Consider the following 14,810-nt stretch of genomic DNA (forward strand, 5'->3'; position numbering starts at 1 on the left):
CATTTCTGTTGGAAATTTGTCTTCCTTTTGGCACAAAATGGCCTGCTGGGCAAAGAACTGCTCTTGCCTTGACTGCTGACAGTATGAACTCTGTCCTTTCCGGACGAGCAGGACACAAGGGAAAGTGACTACTAAACTGTGCCAAGATGGTTTTTCACAATTCCTGCTTCTGACAATGGTCTGTCAGCTATTCTAGGCCTGTAGCCAAACTAGATGCCCCAATGATGCTGAGAAACCTTAGGTGACTGTCCAGGCTGCCACCTGTTTCTATGTAATTTAGGAAAGAATTTTGTAAGAATTTTGGAAATTGCTTAATTGCATTTTCTGTTTTCTCAGGTATTATTATTTTCTTTCTCAGGTCTTTGATGGAGTTGAAGAGTATATAGTTACAGTTACTATCATCTCGTATCTTAGCCAGAACGTATTAGTACTAGAGTTAGAATCTTCAAGATAGGACAGCTATCTGAGTAATCTTGGTAATATCTTTTACCTATGTTCTGGACATTTCTGGACATTTAGCTTGTCTTTCTTGATTGATGTTATTCGTGTTGGTTGTAGTTCCATTTTTGTTTATGTAATTACCCTTTGCTTTTCCTGGACAATACTTGATAGTCATTCTTATTGTATGTAGTTCACATTAAGTTTAGAACTTTCTTATTTAGACAAAAGGGGAAATGTAGTGGTATTTGCTCTGCCCATGACCTTGGGCTATAGGGCCTGGAGGAGGCAGTGCTTCCTGCCATTGTACGTGGCCTCTTAAAAGGAGGAGAAGGCTCACATGCCCCTTCTCTTTGCTCCTGCCTGCAAAAGTGGATTCACTCCCAGATCAGAGGAAAAGTTCATCTGTCTACTCTGTTCTGTATTTGTGAGTGTGTTTCCTCAATTTACTTTAATAAATTTCCCTAATAGTTCTTAAAGAGACTCCTGTGGATTTATCACTTTAGGCTTGGGGTTCAGGGAGACGTTGAGGCAGATTGTCCTTCTGAGTCTGAGACTTACTGGGAGAGTTATTTATTAATGCTGGGGAAAGATAGCATGACAGACACTGAGGAGACTTCAGACCCACAGGGTTAAGTGAAGGCCCATTCTATTGGTTTCAAAGGAGGGGGATGTCTCATGCTGTGTAGTTGATGAGTAGCCCACAGTACATGCCTGCAGTCAGATTATCTCAGATGTCTGCATAGCAGGGGTAGGAGGGGCAGAGGTTTATGTGTCTGTCACACAGGATGTGCCACCTGGAGCCCCTGATTACTTAGGCTTTCCATAAACGTGCTTTGGGATGGTAGCAAGAATCATGGACTCAGAGGCAGACTCCTGGCGAGGTGCTTGCCATTTCTTTGACAGCAGCTGTGAGGACAGAGGGAGAAAGAGGCTGCTGCAGGAGAACATGGCTTAGGAGTTCTATCTCAGATCTAAGTTCTCACCAAGAAACCAGTGGCTTAAGGAGTTAGTTCCAGGATCAATTATTTGGGCTAGCATTTGTAACAAGATAATCAGTCCTCTCATTTTAGAGGTATTTTGGTCTTAAAAAAACTTTTATTCATCACAATCGTAATTAGGCCTCTTTGGGAGGATGCTCTAGACTCCCAGCCCTGACCCTGGTTTCTCCTCACAGTGAGAAGAGGGGAGGCCTATGTGATGGAGCTGGAGCCTACGCCTGTAGGATCAGACATTGACATGAGAAGTACCTGGAGGTAGCATGCAGCTTGCTAGGTTCCACCCCAGCATTTTCTACTCAGCAGATCTTTGTAAGCACATTTAATCTGAGGCTGGCACAGTTTTCCTCATGGGATCCAGAGTAAGCCAGAGGGAGGCTGGGGAATGTGAGCTCTTTTAGTTTTCCTCTTTTCATTCAAGTGCTTGATGAATGATGAATGAGTTTCATTGTTTTTAAACACTGGGTATTGAACTGCTCAATTCAGCCCATCTGTGGGTAGGCTAGGTAGATTTTGAAGCAGACCAGGAATAATTAAAATCAGTGCTCAAAAGTAAACTTGCAGACCTGAGGTGTCCTTGAGGAAGAGGCTGCTCCAAGGAAATTCTTTCAGGGAGGTTGTGGCTTTTGTTGAATTTGTCCTTGTTACACACTGAGCCCTGAACAACTAAGAGCAGAGCCTTAACAGTTCCCTTGGTACTGTGAATGAAAGTCTTCATAAAGAAGCCATGCATTTCCTTTTATTCTTTTCTTCTTTCTTTCTTTCTTTCTTTCTTTCTTTCTTTCTTTCTTTCTTTCTTTCTTTCTTTCTTTCTTTCTTTCTTTCTTTCTTTTCTGTCTGTCTTTCTTTTCTTTCTTTCTTTTTTTTTTTTGAGTCAGGGTTTCTCTGTGTAGCTTTGAAGCCTGTCCTGTAACTCACTCTGGAGACCAGGCTGGCCTTGAACTCACAGAGATCCACCTCCCTAGTGCTGGGATTAAAAGCGTGTGCCACCACCACCTGGTGAAGCCATGCATTTTCAAAGGCTCATTAGAACTTCAGTGACTGGAGATGTTGGAATATTGCAGGTTCAGAGCTTAAATTACAGATCATCTTGGCCTGTCTTTAGCTCCTTTGACATCTAGTCATTGCTAACTCTGTGTCCAGCCTAACATCCTATGACTATTAGGTAAGAAGTTTGGAATATGCAAACAGACCCCTGACTCCCACCAAAGCTGAGTGTCATCAGATCGTACCTGAGACCCATAGTGGACATTCCCTGCCTGTTGTAAATTGCCCACCTGATGCATCTGAAAAGCATGATTATGCTTTTCTTTGTTTTGTTACTACAAAGCCTTGAAACTGTTTCCATGTTGGAATATGGAATTTGGGGCAGCCCAGGTCTGTGTTCCTGGGCCCCTGTCACTATTTCTTTCCCCTCTTTGAGACAAGAGCTGCACTCTTGTGTTGATGGTACCAAAAAGCTGAGCACAGTGCTCAGCTCTCAAGATTTTGAGTGTTCGCTGGGTAAAGAACATGCAGTTTAGAACTCTCAAACAAAATGAATAAACAAGCAAACACCTCTCCCCACTAATCCCCAGAAGTCTGGGACTGGCTCTTCGAATGAATGAAACAGGTAATTTGGACATTTGTGAGCTGCCCAGTGAGTATAACTTGTTGCCATGGCAGAGAAGGAACACTGAGTTTCTGTGGACATGCTAGGAATTCATGCTCTGGGTGGGGCCATAGCAAGGCTGGGGCTTATCAGAGTAGAAACAGCTCCACAGGGACAGTTTTAAAATTTTTTTTAAAAGGGGTTGAGGATTTAGCTGAGTGGTAGAGTGCTTGCCTAGCAAGTTCAAGGCCCTGGGTTCGGTCCTCAGCTCTGAAAAAAAAAAAAGGAAACATAAAATAGCCAGACGAGGTGGCACACAGGTGACCATATGCATACTGCACTCCTCAGAAACAAGTCCTAAGAATCCAAACCCTAGACCTGCTTGGTGAGGAGGTGTCTTTCTACACCGAGCCTCTCCTCTCTCTTCATTGGCCATTTGATGTTCTCCTGCCTCCTGTCAAGGCTGCTCAGAGTGTTGAGTTGAAGAACTCGCAAACTCAGTGACAGGCACAGATAAGAGTCTTGGGAAGGAGGGTGCTACCCATTCTCTTGCCTCCTTTGGGCATGGTTGCATTGGTTCATAGCATTGGTGGGTATGCTTTTATTATTATAATGAAATTAGAAGGATCCCTAGATCATCTGGAGTGTTGACATGGCACCAGGACCAAACAGAGGCAGCCTGGAATCCCTCCTCTTAGCTTGCTGACGGTGTGTGATACTTTGGTAATTGACAGCTGGGGGCACGGGGTAATAAGCATCCAGGATTTAATGGTTGTATGCAAGGGCCACTTGATTGACAGAACAATACATTGTCAGCGATTTGGAGGCTCAGGATGGTGACATACTGATCAGATTCAGTCTTCCTTATCCACCCTCAACCTTCCCATCTCCAGTTTCATTTATATTCACATCACCTTTCATTTTGCTTCTTTGTGGGATAGAGGACATGCAGTACTTGGTTGTTTTTTTATTTTTGTTTTTGTTTTTTCTATGTCTGGGTTATGTCACTTAACACAATGTCCTCTAGTACTGCTTTTTTGTTTGTTTGTATGTTCATTTGTTTTTTGAGACAGGGTTTCTCTGTGTTGTTTTGATGCCTGTCCTGGATCTCACTCTGTAGACCAGGCTTGCCTTGAACTCACAGAGATCCACCTCTCTCTGCCTCCTGAGTGCTGGGATTAAAGGCCTACGCCACCACTGCTTGGTAATTTCACCCTTCTTTATGGCCAAATAATATCCCATGTGTTCATAGGACACATTTTATTTATTCATTTATCCATTGATAGACACTTAGCCTATGGATCTTAGTTATATCTGTAGCTACATATCTTAGTTATTCTGAATAGTGCAACAACAAATATTTATGTGTTGTTGGAGGGCATCTCTCCAGGTTCCACCAATCCCGCAGTCCCACAATCCACGTATAAAATAATCACTCAGATGCTTATATTACGTATAAACTGTATGGCCATGGCAGGATTCTTGCTAAGTGTTCTTATATCTTAAATTAACCCATTTTTATAAATCTATACCTTGCCACGTGGCTGGTGGCTTACCGGCATCTTTACATGTTGCTTGTCCTGGTGGTGGCTGCAGTGTCTCTCCCTCCTTCTTCTTGTTTCCCCAATTCTCCTCTCTCCTTGTCCTGCCTATACTTCCTGTCTGGTCACTGGCGATCAGTGTTTTATTTATATAGAGTGATATCCACAGCATTTATGTGCTGGTGTCCCTTTAGTGCACTGATTTCATTTTTTCTTTTAAAATATAACTCAGAATTGGGTTAGCTGGGGCTGCAGGTATGGTGTTGAGGCTGTAAGCTCAGTCCCCAACACCAAAATACAATACAAAAGAAAGTATAGCTGGATCATATGGTAGATCTATTTTTAGTTTTTTTTCCCTAAGATTTGTTTATGCGTATATGTCTCTGTGTGTATGTGTGCAGGTACCCATGGAAAACAGAAGAGGTCACTGGAGCTGCAATTACAGGTAGTTGTGGGACATCCCACATAAGTGCTAGGGAACGAATCCAGGTCCTCTGTAAGAGCAGCAAGTGATCTTAACTGTTCATTCCTCTCTCAAGGAACCTGGTGTTCGCCAATTGCCTAGGCTGGCTGGCCAGTTAGCTCTGGGGTTCTGCCTGTCTCTGCCCTGCCAGTGCTAGGGTTACAAGCTTTTTCATTGTCACAAGTAGTTTTATGTGGGTGCTGGGGATCCAAATTTAGCCCTGTCCCAGCTTGTGCAGCAGACACAAGCTAAGCCATCATCTCCCCAGCCCCAGTATTTGTTTTGATGTAAAATATATTCATTACAGATACGGATTATGTGCTATGATGATCAGGTTGTTTGAGACAGGATCTTGTGTAGCCCATACTTGCTAAAATTTTGGTCCTCCTGCCCCACCTTCCAAGAGCTGGAATTACAGATACCTATCTCCTTTGTTTTTCTTACAGTTGATTTCTTTTATGCTTTCATTATCTGCCTTGTCCAATTGTCTTGGTCAGGGTTTCTATTGTTGTAAACAGACACCATGACCACAGCAACTCTTATAAAGGAAAACATTTAGTTGAGGTGCTGGCTTACAGTTTCAGAAGTTTAGTCCATTATCATCATGGCAGGGATGTTGAAGGCTGGGAGTATGGTGATGTGCAGGCAGACATGAGGCTGGAGTATTCTACATCTTGATCCAAAGGCAACAGGAAGTGAACTGAGACACTGGGTGTGGCTTGAGCATATATGAGACCTCAAAGCCCCCTCCACAGTGACACACTTCCTCCAACAAGGCCATTCCTACTCTGGTGACATTTGATCTTTTTTGAGGTGTTTATCTTTGTAGATAAGAGGGCACCAGCTCTCATTGCAGGTGGTTGTGAGCCACCATGTGGTTGCTGGGAATTGAACTCAGGACCTCTGGAAGAGCAGTCGGTGCTCTTAACCATTGAGCCATCTCTCCAGCCCGACATTATTCTTTTGCTTTGTACCTTTACATGCATAAGTTCTTCTCTGATCTAGTGTAGTTGGGGTTCTAAATACTTCCTATACTTGGGTATCCATTTTTCCCTAGGCCTAGAAAATTTCTGATACAATTTTAGGGAACTAATTCTCTATTTCTTCAGTGTTTACTTTAGCTCATTTGTCTGTCTAGTGGATTATCAGGTATGTTCTTTTGATTTTATCCTAAAGTTCTTTGACATAGTGGTCCTGCTTACTTAACTTCTTCCCTTATTTATGTCTGTGGTATTTCATCAACCACGTCCATAATACCTGATATTCAGTCTTTTGTTAGAGCAAGTCTATTGATGCTTTTCAATGTGGTGTTTGAGTCATTGAATTTTAAATTTCCAATGTTTTTGTTTCTTTCAAAATTTCAATTTCTGTGCTTATGTTTTTGTAGCATGAATATTTAAAGTTCTTATTAATAAAATCAAACCTGAGCCAGGTATTGGGGTGAACACTGGAAGGGAGACAAAACAAGCCACAGCTAATCTCACCTGGCCAACTTCTCAGATGATCTTGTTTCCTCAGACTGGAAGCCTCTGTGTCATATCCAAATGGTTCTCAGCTGAACTGTGCTGCTCAAAAGCCTGAAAGCTTAACCAGCCAAATGTTGCTAGTTTCTGGACTTCACGCCTTATATATCTTTCTGCCTTCTGCCATCACTCCCTGGGATTAAAGGCTCACTTTCTGGAATTAAAGGCGTGTGTCACCATGTTTGGCTCTATCCTTGTGGCCTTGTACTCACAGAGATCGAGGGACTTCTGTCTCTGGAATGCTAGGATTAAAGGTGTGTGCGCCACTACTTTCTAGCCTTTGTATTTAGTGGCTGTTCTGTCTCTGACCCCAGATAAGTTTATTAGGGTACATAATATTTTGGGGAACACAATGCCACCACACTTTTTTTATTCCCATTGTTGTTTTTCTTATTCTTTTTCCCCCTGTCTTTTCTTTCCAGGTCTTGGATTGAACTGATATTGTTTGTATCTATGTGGCCAGTCACCATATTTACTAGTAAACTTTTGAAATTTTCATCTGGCATTTTAGCTGTTTCATTATCTTTGAATTCAGCAATTGAAGAGCTATAGGTCTTGGAGGAGTGAGGTTGTTTTGCTTTACCATATCTCTTGCATTTCTGTAATGCAATTTGTTCATCTGTTTGGTTTGGATGCTTCTTTAGGGACCATCACATTGAATATTGTACTTTATCTCTGTGTGTGTGTATGTGTATGCATGTGTGCATGTTTATGTATGTGTGCACACATTTGGAGGTCAAGAGACCAATGTTGAGTTTCTTTCTTACATACTTTCCACCTTATTTTTTGAGACACGGTCTCTTCCTGAATGTGGAGCTGAGTAATTCAGTTAGATTGTCTGTTCAGCAAGCCAGGGATCCTGTGGCTTTGTCTCACCAGCACTGTTACAGATACATATTGTTGTACCATATTTTTTTTGTGGGTAATGGTGTTCCAAACTCAGGTACTCATGCTAAGGAGGGAATTTTATTGACTGAGCCATCTCTTTAGCCCCAAGCATTGTACTCTTGAGTCCTCAATCTCTGGTATCATGAGATGAGGAGAAAACAAAGTTTTACAACATCAAGGACATTAAATCACACTGCATATTTAAAGTTGACTGAAGCCTATTAATATGTAACCAATGACCATAAACCAAAACTATGGAAAAACCTAATGTTTTCTGTAATGTGACATGTGTTATAAAATTAAAAATTACTTAGGACAAATGTGAACATAGTAAGTGAAGAAGACAAAGGAAGTAGATAGGGGAATTGGAAAGATAAAAGAGAAGTAAGGTCAAGTAAATGAAGGAAATAGAAAAAGAAAGAAAAACAATGGTGTTACCCAGCACTTGACCCTGCACAATACAATATCAGCCTGCCAGGTAAGATATGACTGCGGATGTAATGGTGACATGGATGTTATGGGGATAACCAACCAGTCTATGACTGAATTGGAGGCCGACTCCACAGGAGGGAATTCATGTCTCTTATAGCAAACCTGGTCAAAAATCTATGGCTGAGGAAGACACAGCACCTAGCAGGGACAAACTATTGTTATTTTGATAAGTGGTCTTGTTGTCAAACTGCCTTCTGAATACTGGTTTACATCTGTACATTTGTGCTGCTCTAGGTCTTGGTCAGAGAAGTTTCTTCTTGCAGTGGACAGTGGTTAATGCAGAGACTCATAACTTGTCAAACTGTTGATAGTAAGTGAATGTGAGTGCTCAGCCTTAGGTGAGACATCTGTGTCAACCTCTCCCCACCACCTGAAGGTTTAGAGAGGATCACAGAAGAGGGGTCAGGAAGAATATAAGAGCCAGAGGATAGACATGAGTGCTGAAAAAATGCTATCTTCTGGATATGACATGAGTGTTACATACATGAACTCACAGTGCTGTGGTTACTTGCACAAGCCCTGCATATGACCATGACAGTTAAAATACCAACATGCCTTTTGTCCTAGCTCTCCAGAGGCAGAGGCAGGCAGAGCTACCTGACTTTGAGGCTAGCCTGGTCTACAAAGTGAGTTCCAGGACAGCCAGGGCTACATAGAGAAACCCTGTCTCAAAAAACCAATAAGTAAGTAAGTAAGTAAGTAAGTAAGTAAGTAAGTAAGTAAGTAAGTAAGTAAGTAAATGCCAACATGGATGGGGGAAGAGTGTCTGAGGCCCCTAGCTGAGGGCCTATTGGCAGTTGACGGCTTCTGGGAGAGGGAAAGTCACTTTTCCTTTGGGGCGTGGGCATTGGTATATTTATTAGTCATGACACAGTGGATGGCAAAACACCGATGTGCTTATGGGCAGCACCAATTGGACTCAATTGCATTCAAATGCAAAAGGGACAAGAAGGTGGGGGACAGATGTGCTTAGGGGACCAAGGGATATTCAGAAGAGAGGGTAGGGGGTGGATATCATCAAGCTGCATTATATAAAATGTAAGATAGGTTCAACTGGGCAGTGGTGGCACACACCTTTAATCTCAGCATTTAGGAGGCAGAGCCAGGCAGATCTCTGGGTTTGGGCCAGCCTGGTCTACAGAGTGAGATTTAGGACAGGCACGAAAACAACACGGAGAAATCCTGTCCCTCAAAAAACAAAAACAAAAACAAAAACAAAAAAAGTAAGATATTTTCAAAGAATAAATTTAAAATGTTATGATGGGGAAGGTAAAAGAGGAAGATATTAGAAAATTAAAAAAAAGAATAAGAAATAGTTCCCAGTAATGAGAAAGTTCAAATTCAAAATTAGACGAACGTTAGAAGGAAAAAACAAAAATAAAAGATTTTTTATAACAGCTACCATCACCACACACAAGCAGGCAGGGAAACAAACAAAAAAACTGACCTATTAAGTATAGAAAGAAAGACAGTTTGAATTCACTCTCCCAGACTCCTCCCGATGTAGCATGAATCTTAAAGGTTCTTACTAATGAAATCAAACCCGAGGCCAGTTATTGGGGTCAATGCTGGTAGATCAGAGAGACTGAACAAACCAGAGCTATAACACAATACCACCACATTCCTGTCCCCCGTTCTCAGACCCTTCCTCTCTTAAGTCAGTTTTCAAATGAGGGGTTTCCTCTCAAGATGGTGGAGCCCCTGCATTTCTCAGTCATGGTGACTTGCCCCTGGTTTGGAAGCTTGTGAGGCTTTGGGCTTGTCCTGAGTGTAGGACTCTAAGTCTCCTTTCACAGGGCTGCCTGCCTTTGGGGTGGTGGCACCTCACAGCTGCAAGTCCTCCACCTGGAAGCCATGCGGCGGAGGGACTGGTTTGCTAGCTACTGTTTTGGCACTTGCCATCTTTTCAAGGATCCTGTCACTACCCCTGTGAGTTTCCGACCTTGTCTTCTCTTTCTCTTTCTGTAATGAGGCCCTTTCTCTCTCTCCTCTCTTCCTCTTTCTGAGACAGGATCTCACTATGTCGCCCTGGATAGCCTGGAACTTGCTTTATAGACCCGGGTGGTCTGGAACTCACAGAGACCTGCCTGCCTCTGCCTCCAGAGAACTGTATGGGGATTCAAGGCATAGGCTAGGACACTTGGCAAATCCCACCACACACACACCCCACCCCATTTCTGCTCTCTTTGACAGAGTTACAAGGAAGCAGCTTTTTGTCTGCCATATTACCCAAAAGTCTCTCTATTAGGTTTTCCTTTCACTCCCTCTACTTTGAGACAACTTAATGTTTTTTGTTTTGTTTTGTTTTTTATTTTTTTGTGGAAGAAAGACTTTTTCCTTACATAGAAATTCTCCATATCACCCAAATATATGATAGATGTGGAGGAGGAGTGGGTTTCTGTGGCTTTTTCAATTTCATGTGGTTTAATTCTGGAAATTTTTCCTTCTATTTTTTCTCTTTCAATTCTGTTTTTCAATTGTCACCTTAAGTTTTGACTTCTGTGTTGCACACAATGGTTTTAACGTCTACCATTCTTTTCCACGTGAACATTCTGTCTCAGTTTCTTTCCCACTAGCCGTAATGCAGTTAGGACGTCACTTTTACTTAAACATTTATGCTGGTGTAAGCTCTTTGGTTAGTGCTGCTGGCAGTTGTATCCCATTCTCTGAAGAGTTCTTGCTTTTCTTTGTTTACTTGGTCAGCCATAAAAGGCAGGGATTTTAGGAACCTGGACTTTCTGAAGTGTGTTTGTACTGTCCTAGAGAGCAAGCACCCATCAGACTTGAGATGTGGACCAAGTTTAGGACAGTAGGCATTGCTAAAACCCTCTTTTCTTTCTCTCTCATTTTCTCCCATGCCCTGGCATGGTATGAAGCCATGACTGCTTTACTGGGGAAGAAAACTCGGAAATATTCAGAAAGACATAGGAGGGAAATTATAAATTAATATGATTAGGACACAAGCTTACATAAGTTGCACTGTGTTGCTTTAAGGAATGGAGAGCACAGTGGATTGACTTCAACAAAGCTTATGACAACCAGAGATTTTCATTCAGAATATGGAGCTTGTCCTAAGTAGTACCATGGGTTGGATAGGGGAAGATAATGAGATGGATTACTTGTTGTACAGGGTAGCAATGAGAAAGTTTAATACAGTGGCCACAGGAGAGGCCAGTGTTTGTTTTCATCTGTGGACATTTTCACTTATGGCTACAGAAATGAGAAACTTACTTGCAGGGTAGTGAAAGATGATGCTTGACCAAACACTAGTGTTCCAGATGCCTGGTCCCCAGGCTTGATTGTCATATTGATAGCTTGTCTTCTCTTTCTCTTTTTATAATGAAGCTGACTCCACAGGAGGGAATTCATGTCTTTTAGAGAAAACCTGGTCAAAAATCTATGGCTGAGGAAGTTATCTCTGTAACTTATTACCATTGCTGAAAATCCATTTTTTTTTTAAATCAAAACCCATTCAGTTGAAGACCAAAGACTGATGCTAAAAACAGACAGATCGTAACATGCAGGGAGAATAATTTATTAGTGCAAGACGTTGAAACCTCTACATCAAGCAAGGAAAAGTCAGTTTATCTGTGAGAACCAATGGGGAGCAGGAAGAGCCATTTCAAGGTCTTGCAAGACACTTGAGTACGACTTCTCCCTGGAAATAAACAGGAAGCAAGAGAAGCAAGGTGAGGAGAGTCAGGCAGCTCCAGGAGAAGAAATGTTAACAAACAAGTGCTCCATGGAAGAGGACGTTGGAAAGACCGGCAAAGTGTGCTTGAGGGAAATACTGAATTGTTCTGGGAAACTACATCAAATAATGCATATTAACGGAAACTCTTCCCAAATTCAGGCAAATACACTCTGAGTGGACTCAGGTGTGGCTCAAGTCCCTATGTCTCTGTGATCAGCAGGGGACAAACTGGGTCATGGCTTCCCAGGTGTAACTTCCTCCGATGATTTAGATTGTGAACTCTACTTTCATTCCAGTGGGGTAGCCAGAGGGGGCCAAGGGCAGAAGTGGGTAAGGAGGATCAGAAACAGGAGGTTCGCAGGCTTCTGGAAGGGCCAGCGAAGGTGGCAGAGAAATGCATCCTGCCAGGATTTTGCTCTTAAGGAGGTTGTCTCAGCTTCCCCCCTCCATCAGTGTGATTTTCATCCACCAACACTCTCAACAGCATCAATCGAGATAAAATCCACTCATCATGCAGTTGTCCACTTAGCAAAGCTCCCAGTAGATTGACAATAGAGTTATCCCCGAATCCTCCCTTCGTAGGGCCCATTTCATTTTGTTAGGATGCCATGAGAGTGCTGCATCTAGGGTGGAACTCTAGAAGGAGGCACTTATCCCAGGCACTGTTATAACTGAGTTCAACTCAGCAGTCGATTCCTGAACCAACCTATCACTGATGACCCTCATTCCCGTGCTTCACCCCATCCTTGTGTTCCCTACAGAATGTCAGGACAACTTCATTTGTGGCCTTCTGAGTATAGAAAGCAAAATGAACATACCAATATGGCTATCATTCCCCCTATCTCTATAACATTCAAGTTCTTGTCTACACATCTCTTCACTTGCAGTTTTGCTTGCACAGCCTCTGGAGGTGCATCATATTTCTGAAGTTCTGCCTCCAGCTGTGCCTCGCTCCCTGCTATGAAGATGGTGCTTTCACGCATAACAGCATTACAGACTTTAGCATTAGCTGGAAAATGTGAGGAGGAAGAAGTCAGTTAATCAAAAGTTACTTTTCATTTTTAATTAATTCTTTTTGCATGTGTCTCTCTGACTTAAGGCTTCAGACTGGACAGGATAACCAGTATTATGGCTCACCCCTGTGATGGCTCTGAAGCAAGGCAGCATGACGTCCTCATGATCACACAGCAAGAGACTGAAGAAGATTATTATTGACGCTCTCTGTTTCTGTGTTTTAATCTGCATTTACAACTCTGCAAGCTTCTATGGCTTGCTGAAATTCCCTTTTCTAGCATTAAAAGTTGGAGGTTTGACTGCATCTGGAGTAGCATTTTCATGATTCTTAGATAGTTGAAAAAAGGAATTTTTGAGTCATCCTAACTTTGACATGAATAACAGAGTTAGAATTTTACAAGAGATGGGAAAAGTAAAAACCAAGCAGACTGCTTCTCTGTAGGAAAGGTGAGATTTTGGAATTGATGAATTTAGGTCACAACATTAAGTACAGTCCACGGTAAAAAGCTAAGGTGGCAAGAGTTGATGAATTTTTGGTTGTTGTTGTTTGTATATTTGTTTGTTTGGAGACAGGGTTTCTCTGTGTAGCCTTGGCTGTCCTGGAACTCGATCTGTAAACTCAGAGATCTGCCTGCCTCTGCTCCTGAATGCTGAGGTGATCCATTTGGATACACACCAGAGTACATCTGGGAACTGCGAAAAGCTTTGCCTTTCCACAGTGATGCTCAGATTTACTTCTAGGAAAGTGACAGGGAAGCAGACACCCACCTTATGGTTCTAAAGATCGATGATGAATGTTTGAGTAGAACTGAAGAAGTCAACTTTCCTAATCCAGGGTCTACACTCCTTTCAAGACTCTTTAAAAGCAAAACAAAACAAAAAACCCTACAAATCTCCAGAGGTGGCCTGGGCTGGCCTCAGACCAGTTTCTCATGTTTCAGCTTCACTTAGCTTGGATCACAGGGATGTGCCACCAGACCCAGTTTTCCCAAAGACAAGACAATGCTAGCCTTAGGGGTGCCTAAAGTGTCTGATGTGGGCCTCAAGCAGATTCCATCAGACTGTAGGGACATGTAGGCTTTCAGATGACGGGCAGTAAGGCAGGCAGGAGGGGATGCAGAAAGGAAAGAGGGTAACACCCATGAAATTTGGTTCATTTTGAAGGTACAGAGTATGTAGGAAGGTTCTGTTTACACACAAATGGATGATTTTCAAAAATTTAGTCAATTTTAGAAAAATGGACATCTTAGTGTAATGACTGCACCATTTCTATCCCTGTTATTGGTGGGATTCCCCAGAAAACCAATTGGACAGACTATAAGAGCCTGCTTATCCTCAGTCTAGTGGAGGGATTTGAGATGTATTACTCACAGACTTGGAAAATACTGTGGAACAGAGCTCTCTCAAGTCACCTTCCCAGATACAAAGACAATAAACTGAAAAATAGCACAACCAACAAAATCCCTGTAATAAAATCATTTCCTGAACCCTGTTGATAATGGCCTTTTTGTCCTCCTCACCCCCACCAAGCTTCTGAGGTAGGAGAAAATTAGTTGAATGTATCTGGGCTTTTAGGAGGTTGGAAGAAATTTCAGATTGTCTTTCCCTGTCCTCAACCTTATCACACATACATTTACTAACTGCTCAAAGAGGTAAACTTACCAGGAGCTGTGGCTGAATTGATCATAAATGATACTCACCTTCATAGCAACAGAGAGCCAGGGTGAGCAGCAGAAAACACAGGACCAGCCTCATGGTGCTCAGTTTGGTTTGAGACTTCAAAAAGGGCGAGCAAATGGACTCTACCAGAGCCATGGGGACCGGGCATATTTATACCTGGTGAGACTTACTGGTCCCGCCCTTCAAGCACATGGCAGCTCATGAGGCCTGGTTTAGGCCCTCCTTCTGCATCACTGAGGGCTGATCCCCTCACCTCCCTCCATCATGTTGGGCTGGAGCCCAGGAAAACAGCCTCACAGGAACATCACTGTTCCTTTAGGTGACCTTTCACATTCCCCAGGAAGCCATTTGTGAAGTTTCAGTTTACTCTTGAGCTTTTGATTATTACACTTTAGTTCTCTCCTTCTCAACAGACACAAGTGGCTTCTTGACAAGAGAATGACATTCTGTAGGGCACAGAACCTCCAAATACCAGCTCTGGAAATGAG

General features: G+C 42.5%; 1 protein-coding gene across 1 annotated transcript; it reads right to left on the minus strand.

Moving 5' to 3' along the window:
- Positions 1-1,248: 1,248 nt before the first annotated feature.
- Scgb1d4 (secretoglobin family 1D member 4) lies at positions 1,249-14,397 on the minus strand. Its single transcript, XM_037202392.1, has 3 exons — positions 14,343-14,397; positions 12,447-12,637; positions 1,249-1,347 (listed from the first exon to the last, which is right to left on the minus strand). Exons 1-3 carry the CDS (start codon positions 14,395-14,397, stop codon positions 1,249-1,251), a joined length of 345 nt encoding a protein of 114 aa, XP_037058287.1.
- Positions 14,398-14,810: the final 413 nt, after the last annotated feature.

Source organism: Peromyscus leucopus, chromosome 1, assembly GCF_004664715.2.
Source record: "Peromyscus leucopus breed LL Stock chromosome 1, UCI_PerLeu_2.1, whole genome shotgun sequence".
NCBI lineage: Eukaryota > Metazoa > Chordata > Mammalia > Rodentia > Cricetidae > Peromyscus > Peromyscus leucopus.